The sequence below is a fragment of the Orycteropus afer genome, unplaced genomic scaffold (genome assembly GCF_000298275.1).
Source record: "Orycteropus afer afer isolate SDZICR_OR568_19922 unplaced genomic scaffold, OryAfe1.0 scaffold00402, whole genome shotgun sequence".
In the NCBI taxonomy this organism is placed as follows: Eukaryota; Metazoa; Chordata; class Mammalia; order Tubulidentata; family Orycteropodidae; genus Orycteropus; species Orycteropus afer.
In genome coordinates, this window is record NW_006921989.1 from 1996207 (window position 1) to 2016851 (window position 20645).

Sequence of the window (20645 nt, forward strand, 5' to 3'; positions counted from 1 at the left end):
CACACACACACACACACACACGCCTGCCTGGCCTCAGTAAGGGGTAGGGAGCCTCGGTTTGGAACAAAGAAATCAAACCTCGCCCGCCTGCACATCTGTCCAGCCCCTGGACAGGCTCCAGCTGTCCCACAGCCCCGCCTCTATGAGCCTCCTGAGCTGGGGGACCTAAGCTTGCTGGGCCCCACCCTTCCTGCACCCCCTCCCCCAGACCCTCAGCCCAGTCCTGGGCTGGCCATGGGATAGACGGGGGCTGAGGTCGGCAGGGGAGTGGGATGCTAATGGGGAACAGCCCTCCTGCAAGAATCTGAGGAGACAGAAACAAAAAGAGATACAGCACCAGTAGGGGACCCCAAGAGACCCCATGCAGAGCCAGATCAGGCCAGACCTGGGGGTGTCAGTAGGGAAAGTGGGGAGAGGCAGCAAAGAGGGAAGCCTTTCCCCTTTATGGAAACAATTTTCTCTAAAAATAAACAGTTTCGCTGCCGGGCTACAGGAGAACTTCCTGCCCCCCCAGGACACGTCCGGGCTTGGGGGCACAGTGGGGGTGCAGCAGGAATAGAGGCTGGGCGGCCCAGGAAGTCATGGGAATAGGGGAGGAAGTAAGAGGGGGTGCCCGAAGGCTGCAGAAGGGAGGAACAATCAGAGCTTCTCACTAACCCAACCTAGGCCCTGGAGGCCAGCCAAGGCTCTCTGATCCCCAACACTCTCTGCCTGAATACAGCCAGTCCCTTCCGCTGCCTGACCTCCAGCCGCCCTGCTGCGGAGGCCCAGCCCATCCTGCCTCCAGAGGGGGTCCCTTCAGGCTCATGGGAGCTAGGGCTGCTGGTACCTGGGAGGATGGGCCAGGCAGGACACCTGTCGGGCATGAAGGCAGGCTGGGACTCCAGGGGTGGCTGGCCGGCGTTCACACTTGCTGCATCTCTTGCTTAGTGCCTCTCCACATCTTTCCACGTCTCTGTCTCTCTGCTTCTCTCCACGTCTCTGTCTCTCTGTGTCTCTACGTCTCTCTGTCTCTCCACGTTTTCGTCCTCACTTCTCTGTCTTTCAACGCCTGGAATGCATGGTCAATCTGATTGCAGGAAATTTGGTTTCCCATCTGCCCAGAGGTTCTCACTCCCCCTGCCCCACCCAACCCCACCCTAATCAAACTCCTTTTTGAAAAAATAAGCAATAGGAAGGTGATCAAAAATGTTCTCTGCTGACCTAAGAAAGAGGCAGGATAGAAGAACCTAGGGGACTACTGAGTAGGGGTGGGGTGAAAAATGTTAATAACTAACAAACAGGTCATTCATTTTGTCATCATCAACCCCACAGCATGGAGGCCCTGCCCCCTGCGTGGTGGAAACAGTTAAGCAGTCCACTACTAGCAGAAATGTTGACAGCTGGTTCGAACCCACCCAGAGGTGCCTTGGAAGAAAGGCCTGGTGATCTGCTTCCTGCAGGTCACGACCTTGAAAACCCTAGGAGCAGCTTTATTCTACACAGTCAGAAATCCAATCAACGACAACTAACACTACTACCACGAAGAACCACCTCACAAAATGGGCTCTGTTACCCCCATTTTACAGATATGGAATCTGGGGTACAGAGAGGTGAAGCAACTTGCCCACAGATCACTTAGGGGCCCCTAGGCCTGGACTTGAACATAAACCTACCTGATCCTTCCCCACTGCCTGAAGACACCCCCTAAACTCCACTCCCTTCCCCGCCACTACTAGACAAGGAGTCTGAGGTCTAGACGTCTCCAGTTATCAGAGGCTCCCTCCCTTGCAGCCCAGTGACTCAGGGTCCAGAGGAATAGAAATCGGCTGTGGGGTGTGTGCATGTGGGGGTCTCTGTGGTGGAACCTCCTCTTCTGCTATGGGACCCCTGAGGAGTGTTGTGGGAGATGGAGAGACTGGGAGCCAGGAGACTTCCAAGAGGCTAGGTGGGAACCTCAGGGAAGGGGCGGGCTGCAGAATGTCCCTAAGGGCACCCCACCCCCCAACAGGCCTAAACGCTGCTTCTGGGGTCTTCCTGCCCCATCCCCCGACCCTGAGACTGGGGCGAGGAGGACCCCGCCCCGTGCAGGGAGGGGCGGGGCCTGTGGGGTCCCCTGCTAATGGCAAACAGCTGCAGCTCCCCACGCCGGCCCAGCAGCCAGCCCCGGCCCAACCCGGCCGGACGCCCGGACGCCTTCCCGCCGCCGGGGGCCTGGCTGCGCTGTCCGCGGAGGAGGCAGAGGGGCCACAGGGCAGGGGACCGAGGCAAACGGAAGGGAACAGACTGGGTAGAGAGGGCAGGAGAAGCAGCGATGGAGAGAGGGGCAGGGCTGGCGGGACAGATGGAGGGGGTCGGGGCAAGAGCGAGGCAGGCATCGCGTCAGAGATGGGGAGGGGACAGACACGCGGGGATCGGGACACTCAGGTCCCGAAAGTTGGCGCACAGATGGTGGAGTTGGAGGCGGCGGGTCGGCGAGACCAGGGAGGTCGTGCCCCGGGGTTGGGGGTGGGGAACCACACTCGAATCCCGACCCAGACTCGAACCCCGACCCAGACCCGGGTCCTACTCGCCTCGCGCGCTCCGGCCGCCGCTGTCCCTGCGTCCCGCCGCCCTGCGTCCTCCGCGCGCCGCCGCCCGGCTGTCCGTCCCTCGGCGAGAGCCCCGCCCCGCCCCCTCCGGCCGGCCCCGCCCCCGGCCGCCGGCGCGCTCGCGGCGTGGGACAGGGGGCGCTCACCTAGACGGCAGGTGTGAGTGTGCGTGGTGGGGGGGGTCTGGCTTCGCCCCCCCCTCCCCCCGGTCCCGGGGTCAGGCTCGTCCCACCCCTGCTTCCCCCGCCCGCTTGCAGCTGGGCCGCCGCGGAGGGCGCCCGCTCCGCGGGGGGCGGGGCTGGCCGTGGCCCAAATCGGGGCGGGCGGCAATGCGGCGGCGGGAGGTCACCCACCCCTCCCCCAGCCAGCCAAGTTGGAAGCGGCCCACTGCGGGCCTGGTACATGGTGGCGTGACCGCCGCCAGGGCGGGAGGGGGTGGCTCAGTGTGGGGCTGCACAGGCAATGGCTAAGGCCTCAACTCCTAAACCAGCCGACCTGGGCCCCAATCCCAGCCCCACCAAACAGGTACTGCTCAGTGCCTCAGTTTCCTAATCTGTAAAATGGGATAATACCACTGTCTGATAAGGAGCCCTGGTGGTGCAGGGGTTAAGTGCTGGGTTGCTAACAGAAAGGGAGAGTTTTAACCCACCAGCCACTCTGCAGAAAAAAGATGGAGCAGTCAGCGTCTCTAAAGCTTAACAGCCTTGGAAACCCTAGGGAACAGTTCTATTCTGTGGTAGAGTCCCAATCGACTGCACAGGAATGGGTTTGGTTTCTTGGTGTACCTGATAGGGCTACTGAGAAGATTTGGCAGGACCCTAGTGGGGGTCCTCTGGCAATGGACTCAGGATGTGGGGGCCAGTCAGACAGGGTCCAACCTGCTCCTGCAAAAATCCTCCTTACAATTCTAGGAAACATTTAGTTCAGGCCCAGGGTGGTAAAAATGGTTTACTCTTTCCAAAAGGTTGGTGGTTTGAATCTTCCTAGCAGATGGACTCAACAAGGGTTATATAACGTCACTGTTATTTTCAGTAAGCAGGCATGTGACATTGTCAGTGTGTTACCTCTAATGTCAGCTCTACAGGCACAGGAATTTTTGTTGTGTTGTTACTGCTGTGTCCCCAGCACCTTAGGTTCTCAGTCAGCCATCAAGGCAGGGTGTGTGGACGTGGGCAGTGCACTGCACACATGTGGCCCTAGCCCCCAGTGACCACACTGCATGAGTTGCTTATAAAAACCATTTTAAATTAAAAAAGGTGGGAAGCATCAGTGCACACAGTTGGAGACAGACAGACAAGAGGGCCCAGCCCCGGCTACTCTGTGCCACCCCCAGGTGGAGTGGACAGTGGGGAGACGCTCTGAAGGCACAGATAGCTGAGGCCAGTGTGCTGGTTCCTTTGGGTGTGGCTTCAGGCCTTGTGGGCTCAGAGGTCTGCTTTACGGAAACTCGTTCGGTTCAAGGAGTTCCTGGGGACAAAAAGGGCAGGTCCGCATGGCCACAGGCCCCCCAAGATGCCATTTCTCCCTCTTCAAAGGATCCTTCCCCTGTTCCTTTCACATCCATCCTGATCTAGAGTCTCTCTTGGAATACACCAGCCCCATTTCAAAGATAAGGAAACTGAGACCAGGAAGTGACCAGTTGGGATTTGGAGCTCTGGTAGCATAGTGCCTAAGGCACTTGACTGCTCACCAGAAGGCTGGCGGTTCAAACCCACCAGCCACTCCTCGGAAGGAAGGTTGGGCAATCTACTTCCGTAGTGATACTGCCTCGGAAACCCAAGGAGGGGTCGCTATGAGTCGGGGCCGACTCGATGGCAAACAACAACAACAACAACAACATTCATACACATGAGCATACTTACATTCCTGTGCATAGATTCAAGTGTGTGTGTCTACACTGAATGTCTGAGAGCCCCCACCCTGGGTCTGTCTGTCCTGTCTCCTCTTGCCCTCCCTAGGATGGGCCAGAGTCGGGCACCTGAGGCCAGGCGCTGGCGCCAGCAGCTGGGGCAGTCGCTGGGTGAGCAGGGGCTGCAGCGCCTCCCGCAGGCGGCAGTAGTTGCGCTCTAGCTCGCGGTGGTACTCCTTTTGGTCTGGCCCGATCAAGGCCTTGTTCTTCCGCAGCGCATCCTCACACCTGCAGGCCGGGAGAGAAAGCAGGACTGGAGGGGGCGTCTGGAGTGTGGGGCAGGCATGCCAAGCAGCTATTGCTGGCAGTGGGGAGAGGGTGTCGTGTAGGTTGGGGAGCATCATGAGAATCAGGCAGAAGCGCCATAGTGGGGAATCAGGCAGCCAGGGAGGCTGTTCATTGAAAAGCCATGGTGGGTTGAGACCAAAAGAACTAGATGGTGCCTGGCTACCTCTGTCAACCCACTTGGAGGGGGATCATTGCAGGAGATCCTGGATAGAGTGGGAGAACAATGTGGAACAAAACTTAAAATCATAAAAAAGAGTAGGTTTGCGGGTCTGATAGAGCCTAGTGAGACCCCTGAGACTGTGGCTCCAAGTTACCCTTCAGGTCTGGCACTGAACTCACTCAGGTAGCATTCAGCCAAACAATAGACATGCATATGGGGTGAACATTGACATCAGATAGATACACTACTCGAAGCAGTCAGTCATGGGAGAGCAGAAGGGCAGTGTTTGCACAGGGAGAAAGCTGAGGGGCAGGGTAGGAGTGCATGGGAGGGAAGGACACAGGGACCAGGTAACTATGGGGAGGAAGTGGGAAGAGACCTATTACATCGTGGGGAATTGCAGTCAATGTCATGAAACAAAACGTGTATGAACTGCTGTATGGAAAATGAATTTGTAAACTTTCACCCAAATCCCAATCAAGATTAAAAAAAGAAAGAAAGAAAGAAAGGCCATGGTGGGGATCAGGCAGGCAGAAAGGTGTGTAATGGGGGGTGTCGGGGCCAAGGAGGGGGTGTTGCAGCTGGGAGGAGTTGTGGGCCTACTTTTTGCAGAAGTCTTTGAAGCAGAGCCTCAGCTTATTATGATGCCTGAAGAGCTTACGGTCTTCTGGGATCTCCGCCAAAAATACCTGGGCCACCTCCAGGGGACCCTGTGGGACAAGAGGCAGTTATGAAGGCCCCTGCATGGCCCCTGAGGTTTCCCGGCCTGCCTGTGCCCCCCACCAGCCGTGCCTGGTTCACGGTGGGCCCCACAGATCCCTGTAGCACCATCTGCAGCATCTTGGGGTCCGGCGGGTCCTGCTCAGTGGCAAAGGCCAGCTCCCGTGTCTTCTTCTGCATGTCCTCAATGGCCACCTCCACCGGTGTCAGCACTGTCTGTGGGGTGGGAGATGGGGCCTGCACTCACTGAGGCCTGAAGGTGACCTGACTCAAGCCAGCCTAGGACAGTCCGGACCCCAGTGTGGGGCCAGGAAAGGGGTCCAAAACCATTAGCAACAAAAAGAGTCAGGGTCCCGGCCTGCCTGGCCCTGGCTCAGGCTACTTTGTTTGGCTCTGGGGGATTTTCCTGGGGTTCAGCTCCAGGTGTGAAACCCTTAGGTCTCGGGGCTTTATGTTGGGATCTTCAGGCCTCCTAGGCCTAGAGGTAGAAGTTAGAGTCGTCAGATTGGGATCTGGTCCCTGGCCCAAGGTCCCCGCTCACCTCCTCCCGGTGGCACACGCGGATGCGTGTCTTGATGTAGGGGAAAGCATGGGCCGTACTGAGCAGCGTTTTGCGCTTGTGCTGCTCAGGCAGCTCCCCGTGTGCCCGCCCATCGGGTGTGAAGGGCGTGCAGAAGAGGAAGGTGCGCAGCCCGTAGTTGCGGTCGAAGTAGGTCACCCGGTCTTTGAGCTCGTAAGTGTCGAAGTACGGCTCCACGTATGTGATCTGGATGTAGGCCTAGGGCGGGAGGTGGGGCAGTGAGGATCCCGCGTGCAGACCCCAAGGGGCTCCATCCCTGACAAAGGGGATCTGGGCCTCCCTGGGTCTCGGGGTTTTGAATCTGGTCTCCTAATGTCTGAACCTCTGAAGAATAGGACTTGGGTTCCCTCAGAGCTGTAAGGCGCCACGGTGATACAGTGGTTAAAACACTAAAGGTCAGCAGTTCCAACCCACCAGCTGCTCTGCAGGAGAAAAATGAGGTAGTAGGTTTCCATAAAGATAAAAAAAAAAACCCCACCAAACTCACTGCCATCAAGTCCATTTCGACTCATAGTGACCCCTTTTGGGTTTCCAAGGCGGTGTATCGTTATGGAAGTACATTGCTCAGTCTTCCTTCCTCAGAGTGGCTGGTGGGTTTGAATCACCAACTTTCTGGTTAGCAGTCAGATGCCTTAGGCAAAGATTATAGCCATGGAAATCCTATGGGACAGTGCTACTTTGGCCTACAGGCCACTATGAGACAGAATCAACCTGATGACAACAGGTTTTTTCAGAGAAATAAGGGATGAGGGTTCCCCAGAAAATGGTACTTGGAGTCTCCTTGAATATAGGATTTTGGGGTCCCTAGGAGGAGTGATCAGGAGCCCCTACCTTCTGTGGTTCGAGCTTGGACTTATCCACGGGGTTGGAGTCTTTGACGATCTCGACCACGTCCTCCCCAAAGCGCTCTGTGTAGAACTCCTGGGGATGTGGGGTTGAGGGGTGGACTCAGACCAAACTGGGGCAGCCTCCCTCCTCCAGCCCCGTGGCACCCCAGGGCCTTGCTCTGCCCCCCACCGTGGGGGCATGCCTCCAGCCGGTGTGAAATCTCTGCCAACTTTGTGATGGATGGCTCCTTGTAGACAAACTCCTGCTCGTCCAGGTCACCGAAGCGGGCACCGTAGAAGCCCACGCGGAAATACGTCCCAAATACACGCTGGGGCTGTGAGTAGGGGGTTGTTGCCTGGGAGGGCCCTCTGGAGGTCTCCCTGCCCAGGAGGCAGGTGTCCTCAGGCCCCACAGGGCAGGTGGGCACAGGTCAGGGGACCCAGAAAGGGCATGGGCAAGGGGGCTCCAGAACATCAAGGCATGAAGCCAGACCATCATTAACTGTCCACGCCCCGCCCCGCTCCTTCTCCCCAGCCTTCCCCCACCCTCTTCTGCCTCCTGCACTCTCCAAGTCAGAGTCCTCATCTAACAAACGCCTGCAGTTTCTGTTTCCATCACCCGCCCCATGCAGTTCTTCACACTCTGGATCCCAATCTGAAATTGGGACTGGGGCTGTATTGATTAGGGCTGGGTCCCTGATGGGAACTCTAGTAGTGTAGTGCCTAGGGCATTTGACTGCTAATCAGAAGGGTGGGGGTTCAAACCCACCAGCCACTCCTCAGAAGGAAAGTTGGGCAATATACCGCCTCAGAAACCCAAGGAGGGGTCACTATGAGTCGATCCAACTCGATGGCAGTGAGTTTGGTTTTTGGTTTGAGTCCCTGATGCCTTGGGTCTGGACATACAGCAGGGACTGCATAAATGCTTGAGTGACTGCAGGCAGGTCTGGCTTCTCTCATGCTAGGACAGACTCTGGCTCCCTTGTTCTAGGGCATTTCTCCCTCCCCCATAGCCTAGGTTTGGAGGGGGGGCTCCCCCCACCACCAGGAAGGAAGGGGGGTGGCTCCCGTTCACTCACCAAGACAGATCCAGGCCGGGTGGGGTGGGCAAGGTGGGGGAGGCAGAGAGACGAAGTTATGAGAGGGGTCAGAGGTCAGAGCCCCCCCTCCAGGGTCCTGGTTATACCACCCACGAGAACAGTGCCACAGCAGAGAACAGGGATGGATTCAGGGAGAGAGGGGGCCTGCCCACCCCACCCGACCCGCCCGCCCAGACACTGGGTTCCTGCCATCTTTGGCTAGAAAATCCTCCCCAAACTAGGAGATGCCTAAAAATAGACCCAGTGGGGGAGAAGTGGGGAGGGGGGTGGTAGTGGCAGACAGAGATAGGGAGAGGCTGGGAAGGCAGGGAGAGATAAGAGACCAAGAGAGACACAGAGACAGAGATAGGGAGAGAGTCCCAGAGCGACAGAGACAAAGAAGCAAAGACAAAGAGAAAGATGGAGCAAGTTAAAGCCCCCCTCCCCGTGGTGACCAATATGGCCCTGCCAGAGGGAGGGGTGTCTGTGGAGAGCTCCCAGCTGGATGAGTCACAGGCTTGGAAGCTACCCTGGGAAGGGTGAGGAGTTCGGGTGCATCAAGCCCACTGAGCTCAGCCCCTGCTATGACCTGGGGTCGCCATGCTTCTCCAGCGCCCCCTGGTGGTCCCTGACCACTGCTGTCACCAGAGCCCCAGGGACAGTTGGCCACCAGAACTGACTCACCTCCCAGCCGGAGCTCTGTGGGAAGAAGGGTCAAGGTCAGCACAGCCCAGGGTCAAGGCTGAGGGCAAGGTCTGGGAGGGTATCCTGGACCCACCTGATGCATGATCTTGGTGAAGGCCTCCTGCAGTTTGCCATGCACAGCAGCCAGCTTCTTGTAGTCACGGTGGGCTTCCAGGATGGGGATGAGGGTCTTATAGACCTCATTCACTGCCTCGTAGAGCCCGCCCTGGGGTGAGGGTGGGTGCTCATTAGGTTCCCAGCACCCCTCCTTGGTCCTTAATACCAACTGCTCCCTCTTGCCTGGAACGCCTGCCCCTCTTGAGCACCAGCCCACCCTCCAGGCTCTGCTTCCATATCACCTCCTCCAAGAAGCCCACCCTGACCACCCCTGTCCCAGATAGGGCTCCAGCCTTTCCATGTGGCCCCCACAGGCCCCTTGGTGATCTCTACCATGTTTACCAAGTCTTAGTATGTAGCAAGTGCTGTGCACATCAGCACTTTCCTATGTTCCCTCATAGCAGGAGATACCATTGTGTTTTTCATTGCTCAGAGCGAACACTGAACCTCAGAGACTCCTTAGGGCTAGGACTTGAACTCAAGCCCATCTGGTACCCAAGTCCATCTGGCTTCTGGAACTTGGTAATGGCTGCTGGTGGGTGTCCCCTATCTCCAGCTGGGGTCAGCTGCAGGCCTAACACACAGCAGGCACCCTAGGCTGTCTGCTGGCTGCCAGAAGGTCATGTTCACCCTCTGGCTTCTCCCCCTGAGGCATCTGTTTCTGAGATTCCAGTAGAAATAACAATAATGAAAAGAACATTGCGAGAGATGACAAAAAAAGAGCCTTGGTGGTTTAGTAGTTAAGAGCTTGGCTGCTAACGGAAAGGTCAGTGGTTCAAACCCGTTGGCTACTCTGAGAGAGAAAGATATGGTAGTCTGTTTCTGTAAAGCTTACAGCCTTGGAAGCCCTGTGGGACAGTTCTGCTCTGTCCTGCAGAGTTGCTGCTACGAGTTAGAATTGACTCGATGGCAGTGGGTTTAGTTTTGGGTTAAAGCTGACAAGTTGATCCTGTGTCGTTGGCGCCCCACAGAGTGTGTTAGGAGGGGCCCAGCACCAGCAAAGAAATCTCGCTGGAAAATCTGACCCTGAACCTGATCAGGCCTCTACATCTAACTACAGGTTCCCAGAAATGCAGGGAACTGAGGGACATGTAAAGTATCCCCCCTCACCCTGGGGTCCTGGTTATGCTACCCCATGAGAACTATTCCATGGGCTGGAAAACCTGGAACAACGGCCCAGGTGTCCAACAGTCACCGCAAAAGAAACCAACGGCCTGGCCTTCATGCCAAGAAGCCACAACTGGTTAAAAGAAAAACTAAGGAGAGAGCCCTGTACAAGAGTGAAGAAAATAAAATTCCCAAGCTATCAAGAAATACTTAAAACTAAAAAGAGAGGAAGTGGGAACTGATTCCTATTTGTTTTTTCTCAGATTAAAAGATTTAAGAGACATGTCAATCCTGACTCCCTGGGCTCCCAAGCTGATTCAAACCTAAAAACTACAAACAAGCATTTTTGAGATAATCAAGGAAATCTACACATGGACCAGGACTGTGATGATACTTTTATGAGTCTTTGTCTGGGAGGGTTGCCCTGGGGGTATCCCTGCAGTGATAGAGATCTGTAACTGTTTTTGGGTGGAGGGCTGGAATTTGAATGTCTGGCATCTTGTTAAAAGGCAGGGCCTGGGGTGGGACCCAGGATACAGCATTCCTGACAAAGCCCTGGCCCTCTGACCACACTAAGTGGCAAAGAAGGGTTTAAAAACTGCAGCTGACGGTTACGTTTGGTCTTTTAAATTTGCAAACATTGTGACTAGTGTGTTTCTCTGCCTCTTTATGCCAAAAAATTAAAATACTACAGCTGAAAAACAGGGGGCAGGGCTAAGAAAACAAGGAGAGATGAAACAGGATGGCAGAACATGCGTGGCAGTTGCCGGATGAGGGTGACAAGCGTGGGGGACACCATGCAACTTTCTTCTTTTATGTGTGTCTGCAACATTCTATGTTGTTGTTGTTGTTGTTATGTGCCGTCCAGTCAGACCCGACTTATAGCGACCCTTCCTTGGGTTTCCGAGGCAGTATCACTACGGAAGTAGATTGCCTCATCTTCCTTCTGAGGAGTGGCTGGGGGGTTTGAACAGCCAAACTTCTGGTTAGCAGTCAAGTGCCTTAGGCACTACGCTACCAGAGCTCCCTACCAGAGCAACCTTCTATAGCAAAATGTTTTATATACTAGCTTAAGTGTACTGAACATTTACTATATCCAGGCCTTGTGATAAGCCTTTTACAGGAAGAAAGGCAGATAACAGGGCCTCTGAGGTTCCCAGAAGGAGCTCTGGTAGCGTAGTGCCTAAGGCATTTGATTGCTAACCAGAAGTTTGGTGATTCAAACCCACTAGCTACTCCACGAGAAAGGAAGACTGGGCAAAATCTACTTCCTTAAAGATTTACTGTCCTGGAAACCCAAAAGGGGTCCCTATGAGTTGGAATCGACTCAACGGCAGGGAGTTCGTTTTTTTTTTTTTGAGGTTCCCAGAAGGAGCCCTGGTGATGCAGTGGTTTATCGCTAGACAACTAACCCAACAACAACAACAAACTAACCGAAAGGTTGGCAGTTGAAACCCACCAGCGTCTGCCCTGACCTCTACACCACAATGCCCTATGAGCTCCGACTCTCAACCCCTGACTTCGTAAGCACACTCTTGCCCGGACCCTATAACCACCCCAGTATCTTAACACCTGGGTCTGACCCCTATGGCCCTGTGACTTCTGTTCCCCTCCTAGATGGTGATGCTGTCAGAGGCCTGCGACAGTGCTTGGGGGCACTGCTGAAAGATGTGGCAGTCTGCATCCGTAAAGATCACAGCCTTGAGAACCCTGTGGGGCGGCTCTACTCCGTCCTACAGGGACGTAGGAGTTGAATCGACTCTGCGGCAATGGGTACAGGAGGTTCCCAGTTCTCCCTTTCAGTCTCAGTCACAAGAAGCGCCCAGGGCAGCTCCATCCTGAGCCTCCCACAGCAGTGGAGCTGATGGTTCTGCTGGCTGCAGCCTTCACCTGAGGTCCGCCGTCTCCTGGCCCCAGGCCTTACCATGGTGAAGTACGCAGCTGCCTGCTCCAGCAGCCCCACCAGCCCCAGCTCCGTGAAGTGCTTCCCGGAACAGAAGCCCTCCTCGTCGGGTGACAGGATATCGTCGGAGATGGCTGACTCCTCCAGCACGTTGGATGAGATGTTCTGGGGGAGGAGGGGGTGTCAGAGCCTGGTCCCTGCCCTGCATGTCCACCCCTACCCATCACCCTGCTTGCTCACCTGGAAGGAAACGCAGCCCACGGGCAGGTGGCGGCTGTCCTCGAGCAGGGCGAGGTACTCGGCCACGAGAGCGGCTGCGTGCACCATGCACTGAGCGGCCTCGGCATGGTTGCCGAGCTCCGCGTGCTTCCCCGCCATGTTCTGCAGCCACGTCAACCGCAGATCTGGGGAGCCCTGGTAGCCCCGGGCAATCCTGGGGCCCAGGTGAGAGGGTATGTGAGGGTGGGGACTCACCTCGCCCTCTGTGTCTTACCCCTCAAGTGTCTAATCCCTTCCCTTGTTATCACCTGCCCTACTAAGCAGCCAGTCTCCTCACCTGTGCCCCACTCATCAGTCCATCCCTCACTTACGCATCTCCTTAGCCATTTCCGAACCTGTCCATCCTCTCACTTGGCCTCCCACTCACCTGTCTCCTCTCCTGTGCACCTGAGATATTCCTTTATCTTTCTCATTTATCCTTCTGCTGCCTGCCTCCCACAGACCAATATCCTCACCTGTTCACCCCCTCACCCATTCTCCCACTACTATGTCTCCACATCTCAGTTGTCTGTCCCCTCACCTATTCTGCTACCTATCCAACCCTTCACCTCTCCTCCCACTCACATCTCTCCTCACCTGTCCATCATCTCACCTCATCTTTTACTTACCTGTCTCCTCGCTTATCCAGCCTCATTCCCACCTTGTCACTCTCTCACTTATCCCTCTGCTCATCACTTTACCTGTGAACCTTCAGCCCCGCCCCCACTCACCAATGCCTGTACTCCAGCACCATCTCACCTGTCTCCCCCAGACCTACCTTCCCTTGCTCCATCACTTGTCCATTCTTCCTCTACTCTCAAACTCAAACCCAAACTCACTGCCATTGAGTCCATTCTGACTCATAGTGACCCCCATTGGGTTTCCAAGGCTGTAAATCTTTACAGAAGCAAACTGCCTCATCCTTCTTCTGTGGAGCAGCTGATGGGTTCGAACCACTGATGTTTTGGCTCGCAGCCAAATGCCTTAAGCACTATACCATGAGAGTTTTCTCTTTCTTACTAAATACCCCTCACTTCTCTTCCAAGTCACTTTTCCCCCTGACCTGTTCACCCTTCCCTTGTTAGCATCTCATCTGTCTCTCTGACCTGTCCCCGTCACTTGTCCTAGTCATCAGTCATCATTATGTGCCCTCTCCTCATCTGTACGTTCATCTGTACCTTTTCACCTGTTCATTCACCTGCCCTTAACTTACCTGTGCCCTCACCTGTAATGCTCACCTGTTTCCACACCTGGCCCTCCTCACCTGTTCCCTCTTTACTTGTCCTTCTCACCCCTGTATGCTTTCCTGCTCCCTCTTCACATGTCCACTCAGCTGCCTCGTCCACTGCCCATGTGCCCCTCGCCTGTCAGGGAGTGGGAGTCCACCTGGCCCTGCTCACCTGTACATGAGGTCAATGAGCATCTCGGGGTCCTCCTGGTGCTCCTTCATCTTCACCGTGTCCGTCAGGATCATATGCAGGTTGAACATCAAGTCCTGGACCTGGAGCCAGGGAACGTGCCAGTGGCGATGAGGGTGCTAGGAAGTGAAAGGGCCCAAGTGGTGGGGCTGGGGAGCCAGTGGCCGTCACCTGCTCGGCGAAGGTGCTGTCCCGCAGCCCCACGTCCTCCTCGGCATAGGTGAGGATGGTCTTGAGGGAACGTCGCAGGTGTTCTTCGCTGAAGTTTTGCGTTGTTCCCACCAGGGATGAAAGCGACATGGTCACTTGCATCTTCACGCGGGCAAAGTTCTGTGGAGGTGGGGCAGGGAGCGTGTGAGTCTTGGACCCCAGATCCTCACTGGGCCCCACCCCCTCACCTCACCAGAGCCCGCTCAACCACCTACTGCCCCGACCCCTCCGCTTGCTTCCTCCCTTCCTCACTATCACACCAAGACCCCCAGCCAGCCACAGGCTCAGGCACACCAGCCACCGACACCCCACACACAGCCTCACGCATGCCAGCCACCATCACCCCCAGCACTGACGTTGCCAATCTCGAAGTTCTGGCGCATGAGGAGGTAGAGTGAGGCGCTGGCGTGTGTGCGGATGGTGCTGACGCGGCTGCCGCAGTGGCGCAGGAGTCTCAGGCAGAGGTCGGCACACAGCTCCGTGTCCTCCTCAAACAGCAGCTCTGGGAACTGGCCCCCAAGGGCCCAGACAGACACAGCTCAGCTCCTCCTTGTTCTGGCTCAGAAGGTCGCAGGTGGGGACTTGGGCTGGGGGACAAGGGCAACTGCATAGTGGGCTTTGGAGTCAGACTGGAATTCAAGTGACCGTGGCTGAGTGCCTTTGCCGCCTTGAGCCTCAGTTTCCTCCTCTGTAAACAGCAGCCGAGGGCTCTGTGCCTTGTGGAGTTGCTGGTACACAGTAGGTGCTCAGTGAAGAGGCTGCTATTATTACTCTAAGAACCATGACGGTCAAGTAACGGCACTCACCTTGGACACCAGGGCCCGTTGGGTGGCCAAGCCATGCTGCAAGAAGATGGCACTTTGAGCACTGCCCAGACTGTACAATACAACCTTCAGCACTGCCCCCAAAACACTCTCCCGGGCCTCTGACAGCATCACCGTCTAGGAGGGGAACAGAAATCACAGGGCCATAGGGGTCAGAGACCCAAGTGTTAAGATACTGGGGTGGTTATAGGGTCAGGGCAAGAGTGGGCTTACGAAGTCAGGGGTTGAGAGTTGGAGACCACAGGGCACTGTGGTGGAGTCAAAGGTCAGGGCACATGCTGGATCAAGCCCTACCTGCACAATGATTTCCAATGTGTCCAGAACCACCAGACTCGCTTCAGTTGCCAGGTTCCCATCCACCAAGGCTTCATGTTCCATTTCATCTTTGGTCCTGGGGGGCAAAAGGGACTTGGGGGATCCACTCAAGGCCAGAATCCACCCAGTGACTAAGCGCTCCCCCTCCCATGGCTGCCCTGGGGGCACCAGCTCTCGCCCAGTGAACCACCTGCCACCCACACCCACTTGTCCACACGGTCCGACGTTTGTCTCCAGTGAGTGATGCTCTTCCGCCAGCGTACGTTCTCCTGGTTCCCAAATGGGCTTCTCTCTAAGACACATGTATGTTCACAGATGTGCAAGAAACATAAGGACACACGTGATTATGAGGAAAAATACATAGGCACAGAGGTACACATGTGGGGTAGGCTAACCACAAAGGTACCGGCTGAAGCAGAAGCTTGCTGAGCAGATACACACACTTAGACATGACCTGTGAGAATAGATGGGAACACAGAGACCTGTGTGCCTAGGGATGATGCACGCATTTCCTTCCTGGAGCTGGACAGAGGGCTAGGGATGGCTGCTCTCCTAGGGTCCCTGGGACATAGTTTGGGAGCAGCTGGGGGGACTGGCTGTGTAGGGTCATCTCTGTCTCACCACGACTCCGCCGCACCATCTCCTGTCGTGCCCCTATGGTTCCCAAGATGGCTTCCTCTAGGCGAGCTTTCATGTCCAGTGACTTCTTGAAGGTGAGGCTGTTAATGCGCTCAAAGGCCTTTTTCCCCTGAGGGCAGAGAACAGAGTGTAAGGTTGACTCTGTCTCCTTCTGTGAGACCTGGGCCAGTCTAGTCCCTCTTCATGTGATTCTTTCCTTGAAGATCTATATCACCCCTTTATCCCGAGTCCTCAGCACCTTCCATACTCTATTTATGAAGACCATTCACCCTTTACTCCTTGGCTCAGCAAAAAAAAAAAAAAAAAAAAAAGCAACTGCACACCCCTTTACCTCAGCCTCTCAGGAACCTGTGCACAGAAACAATCTACCCCTTTACCTCAACCCGTAACACCAAGGTTCTGTTGTATGATCCATATCCTACACCCTAGTCCCTTCCCTGCCCCTGCTCTCAAACCTTGTACTCAAAGGCAGCCAGGCAGAGGTGCAGCAAGTCCAAGAGACGACCCAACTGAGGGAGGGACAGGTCTGTGGCCCAGCGCTGCAGCAGGGCTGGCTCTGCGTTTTTCAGCACCCACAACACACACACCAGCAATGTCCGGCTAGACTCAGCAGACAGTGGGCTGCCTGAGCGAGAAGCCTAGGGTCAGAGACAGGACAGAAAGAGCAGAGTCAAACCTGTCCACTTTCTCCACAGAGGAGGAGACCTGGCTGATATGTATCTTATTACATAATTTCTCTCACTCACTTGGATGATGTTTCTAGGGACAAGCCTCGAACTTACTGTCGGTGGCCCCTGAGAGATGCTGGCCCGGGAGCCAGGGGCCAGAGGGCCACCAGCGATCGCCATGGCCACTGAGGGGTTGATGGTACCTCCAATGTCCCCTTCTCCTTCTGTGTCTGAGTCAAGCACTGAAGCCAGCCTTGACCGCTGACCTGGGCCCTCTGGAAGGAGGAAGAGAAAAGTGAGGCCTAAGTAAGTGCTGTCCCTTGTCTCAAATTTCAGCTCAGAGGTTACCTCTTCAAGGAAGACTTCCCAGCCCCCTAGACCAGACATTATCTCTTAGACATATGTGTAACTAGAGTCTGAGAGGAAAGGAAAGAGAGAAAGTGAAGTCGGAGGGAAAAAAAAAATCAAGAGATCATGGCTGAGAATTTCCCTAAACTGATGGAAGAGATCAACCTACAAATCCCAGTTACCTGGATCTCCAGTTATCTGCTCCCAGAGTGCACTTATTATAATTATAATGAGATACCTTAATTGTGTAATTGCTTATAAGCTCCACAAGGGCCTGAACTGTATCTGCTCTAGTCACAGCTATGTTGTTGTTGTTGTTGTTATGTGCCATTGAGTTGAACCCAACTCATAGCGACCCCTCCTTGGGTTTCCGAAGCAGTACAGTATCACTACGGAAGTAGATTGCTCTATCTTCCTTCCGAGGAGTGGCTGGTGGGTTTGAACTGCCAGCTCTCTGGATAGCAGTCAAGTCACAGCTATATGCTCAACATTAAAACATGGCTTGGTCCACATAAGTAGTTAATAGTAAAGATGATGGTGACCATAATAGCAAATACCATTTTTACTGTTATAGCATCAGTTAACACTTGTGCATCAGTTACTATGCTCCAGGCCCTGTTCTAGGCACTTAAACAGCATTTACTCTCAATCTTCAAAATAACCCATGAGATAAATACATTTATTATCCCTATTTCATGGATGAGGAAGCTGAGGTGCAGAGAGGTTAAACTACTTACCCAGTATCATACAGCAGTAGTTAGGATTTTAATCTAAATAATCTAGTTAAAATCTATGATCTTAAAAAACTCCTTCCCTCCCCCCAAAAAAATCTCAACAAAGGGGGAGGAGTTAACAAAAAATACATAACAGGTTTCACCCTAGAGAATTTTGAAACAAAAAGTTATCTGAGTTTAAAAGAGCATCAGTCCAGCCCAACCCTGCTCAATTTCTGACTGGTCTGAATTAATTAGCTTGTCATCCTATCTGCCTAAGAAAGAGAAAGTAGAATCGTCACCAGGGAAACACGGTATTACTTCAGATTCTCTAGTTCTTGTATGTTCAAAACACAATAAAAAAATTACAAGATATGTGAAGGGGCAGGAAAATGCAACTGATGAGGGAGAGAATAATAATAATAATAATAATAATAATAATAAAAAGTTGACCCACCTATGACCAAACATTGATGTTAGCAGACAAGGACTTTAAAATAAAAATTAGAAAGAAAGAGGGACAAAAATAGGCAAAAAGATGGATCATTTCAACAAACAACTAGAATCTACACACACACAGACATTTAAGCAATCGAAAAACATAATTTATCTAAAATTAAGAATTTGATGGACAGATTTACAGAAGACCAAACACAGTATAAGACAGTAATAATGAGCTTAACGACAAATGACAGAAGATACTACAACTGAAGCACAAAGAAAATTAAAAAAGAACAGAGCGTGATAGACACAGATGACCCAATCAAAAGGTCTAACGTACGTGTAATTGGAGTCCCAGAAGGAGAGGAGAGCAAGAAAGTGAAGTGGGGAAAAAAAAAACAAGAGGTAATACCTGAGAATTTCCCCAAACTGATGGAAGAGATCAACCCACAAATCCCAGATTTGTGCTTCTGATCACTGTACTATACTGTCTCTCAACAGTTCAATGAATGAATAAATGGAAGCAGGGCTCCAATCATCCTCTCACCTGCTGATGTCTACCTTCCTTTCCTTACATCCTCTGTTCTTAGATGATAACAAATGTCATAATAACATCTCCCATTTAGTGTACGCTGATAATGTGCCACCACTACAGCTCCTTCGAGTCTCACAAAACCCCATGTAGTGGCTGGTGCTTCTATTGCCCCCATTTTACAGGTCAGAAACCTGAGGCTCAGAAATGTTAATGGCTTGACTGGGCTCACACAGTTAATGGCTTGAACCTGCTCCACTGGCCCTAATGCTGTGTTCTTCACTCTAACTTTGCTCTCCCACTTTTCTTATTCTGTGCCTGTGTCCCTGGATCATGTGACACCATCCTGCCCTGGCCCACTGACCAGCAAAGTCGTGCAGCCGTGGCAGTGTGTCCCGTGAGAGTGAGAGCAGCGGCAGGTACAGCTCGGCCACACGGGCCTTCACAGTGGCGTCAGCATAGCGGGGGTCAGCATCATGGCTACATAGCAGGCTGTGGATGGCACTGATGGCCTTCTTGTGTAGCAGGGATGCTCTGCAGGGTAGTGGGGTGCTCAGGATGGGAAAGACAAGGCCCTTAGACTTTCCCACCCTCCCTGGAGCTGCACAGGACCTACTCACCCCTCAGCCTCAGGCTCAAGGGCCAGCGCCAGCTCCGTCAGCAACAGGCCAGCCAGGAAGTGCTGCTGGCGGAATGGCCCACTCAGCTCAAACATGCTGGACACCTTGGGGTCTGGTGCCTGACTGGAGAAGGCAGAGCTCTGCAGAGGGTGGGGGTAGAGATCAGGGATGGCCAGTGGTCAAGTATCAGAGGTGACAGGTCAGTTGTTAAAGCCATCTGGGAATGGCAGAAGCCATGAGTCTAAGGATCGGATGAGGGGTTGGGATTAACTCATCTGGAGGTGACAGTGAGTGTGGAGTTAAAAGTCAGAGGTGAGAGGTTGGAGTTAACCCATCTGGGAGGTGAGAGAGAGCATGCAGTCAAAGATTAGAGATCTGAAAAGTATCAGATGAAATGCAAGCCTGGGATTTAGGGTTTAGGGGTCAAAAATGAGACCCTAGTTCTCCTGGGAAACTACCCGGAATTAGGTGTCATAGGTGAGGGGTCAGTTCACCTGGGCAGTGGCTTACTGTGAAAAGGCAAAGATGAGAGAGCCATAGAAGATGGGTTGAAGGTGAGAGGTCATAGGACAACCAGAGGAGTGAGAAGTGAGGCTGGCTCACCTGGGAAGTGGTGGAGGATATGGAGGGCGAGGGTGAGGCTGGGGGCGACAGGGGGCAGCACGGGAGGTTGAGGGTCACGTAGTGTTCGTGGCTGCAGAGGACACGGGTGAAATCCATGCGCAGGGTCAGCAGGGCCACCGGGTTGGGGGCCGACTGTAGCCGTGTGGCCACCTGTGGGGGCAAGAGCATGCTCAACAGGTACTCACACTGCTCTACCCAGTGCACCCACCGCTCCTGCCATGTCATCCACATCACCTACCCGCCATGCCCCTCATTCCTACCCCTACCTGCTTGTAGTGGGCCCGGACCAGGCTGAAGACGAAACCGCGGTCAGCCAGGGACAGGAGGTCGCTGAGGAAGAAGGCCAGGCTGGTGTTGAGGTGCTCTGCCAACTCTGTATCCTGGGGGCACAGGGGCTTGTCAGCCCATGCCCACGCTGCCCTAGCAGAGCCGCCCCCCGACTCAAGCCTCCAGGGACCTCCACAAGCCATAACACTGCCCCAAAGCCTTCAGCCTTCTTGATACACCCTCATCTCTGGGCACCAGCCAATCCTGGTGCCCTCCTCCCTCTGACTACCCCTCTCTTCCCCACGCTCATGTGTCGATATTCTTCAGGGCTCCATTCAGGACTGTTTCCTCTCTCACTGAAATTTAAATAACATACTCATGGTAGAGACTACATACTCATACCCCCAAAGATCTTCTCTCTCCCTATTTTGTGGCAAGAGAATCCTGGTTCAGAACTCAGAGCTGGGTAGAGACTACATTTCCCAGACTCCCTTGCAACTGGGTCTACCCATGTGACCATATACTAGCCAATAGGATTTGAGAAGTGAGGTGACCGCTTAAACTCAGGGGGCAGGTCCTCCTCTTTCCTCAGCTTATAATATGGATGTGGTGGGCACCATAGTAAGCTGCAAGGACCAGGCCCACTTATGCTCAAAAATAAACTTTGGTCACATTTCAACCACTTGTGATTATGTTACAGCAAATTAACCTCCACCCTAACCAATATACCCTCATTAATCATTTAACAACATTTACTGAGCACCTCTGGTAGTGTAGTACCTAAGGCACTTGACTGCTAACCAGAAGGCTGGTGGTTCAAACCC

At 54.0% G+C, this 20645-nt stretch overlaps 1 protein-coding gene across 1 annotated transcript in view; it reads right to left on the reverse strand.

The window, feature by feature from the left end:
- Nucleotides 1-3994: 3994 nt before the first annotated feature.
- DOCK6 (dedicator of cytokinesis 6) overlaps nucleotides 3995-20645 on the reverse strand; it is a 33726-nt gene continuing 17075 nt past the window's right edge. Inside the window, exons 21-44 of the mRNA XM_042782646.1 lie at nucleotides 19821-19934; nucleotides 19534-19704; nucleotides 18931-19070; nucleotides 18675-18844; nucleotides 16391-16551; nucleotides 16064-16246; nucleotides 15591-15717; nucleotides 15177-15261; nucleotides 14949-15045; nucleotides 14637-14771; nucleotides 14187-14339; nucleotides 13792-13950; nucleotides 13603-13703; nucleotides 12185-12377; nucleotides 11966-12109; nucleotides 8912-9043; nucleotides 8818-8832; nucleotides 7258-7383; nucleotides 7059-7148; nucleotides 6189-6425; nucleotides 5720-5863; nucleotides 5531-5637; nucleotides 4549-4707; nucleotides 3995-4037 (exon numbers count right to left, since the gene is read on the reverse strand). Coding sequence (XP_042638580.1) covers nucleotides 3995-4037; nucleotides 4549-4707; nucleotides 5531-5637; nucleotides 5720-5863; nucleotides 6189-6425; nucleotides 7059-7148; nucleotides 7258-7383; nucleotides 8818-8832; nucleotides 8912-9043; nucleotides 11966-12109; nucleotides 12185-12377; nucleotides 13603-13703; nucleotides 13792-13950; nucleotides 14187-14339; nucleotides 14637-14771; nucleotides 14949-15045; nucleotides 15177-15261; nucleotides 15591-15717; nucleotides 16064-16246; nucleotides 16391-16551; nucleotides 18675-18844; nucleotides 18931-19070; nucleotides 19534-19704; nucleotides 19821-19934 — 3186 coding nt within the window. The remainder of the gene's footprint in view (nucleotides 4038-4548; nucleotides 4708-5530; nucleotides 5638-5719; nucleotides 5864-6188; nucleotides 6426-7058; nucleotides 7149-7257; nucleotides 7384-8817; nucleotides 8833-8911; nucleotides 9044-11965; nucleotides 12110-12184; nucleotides 12378-13602; nucleotides 13704-13791; nucleotides 13951-14186; nucleotides 14340-14636; nucleotides 14772-14948; nucleotides 15046-15176; nucleotides 15262-15590; nucleotides 15718-16063; nucleotides 16247-16390; nucleotides 16552-18674; nucleotides 18845-18930; nucleotides 19071-19533; nucleotides 19705-19820; nucleotides 19935-20645) is intronic.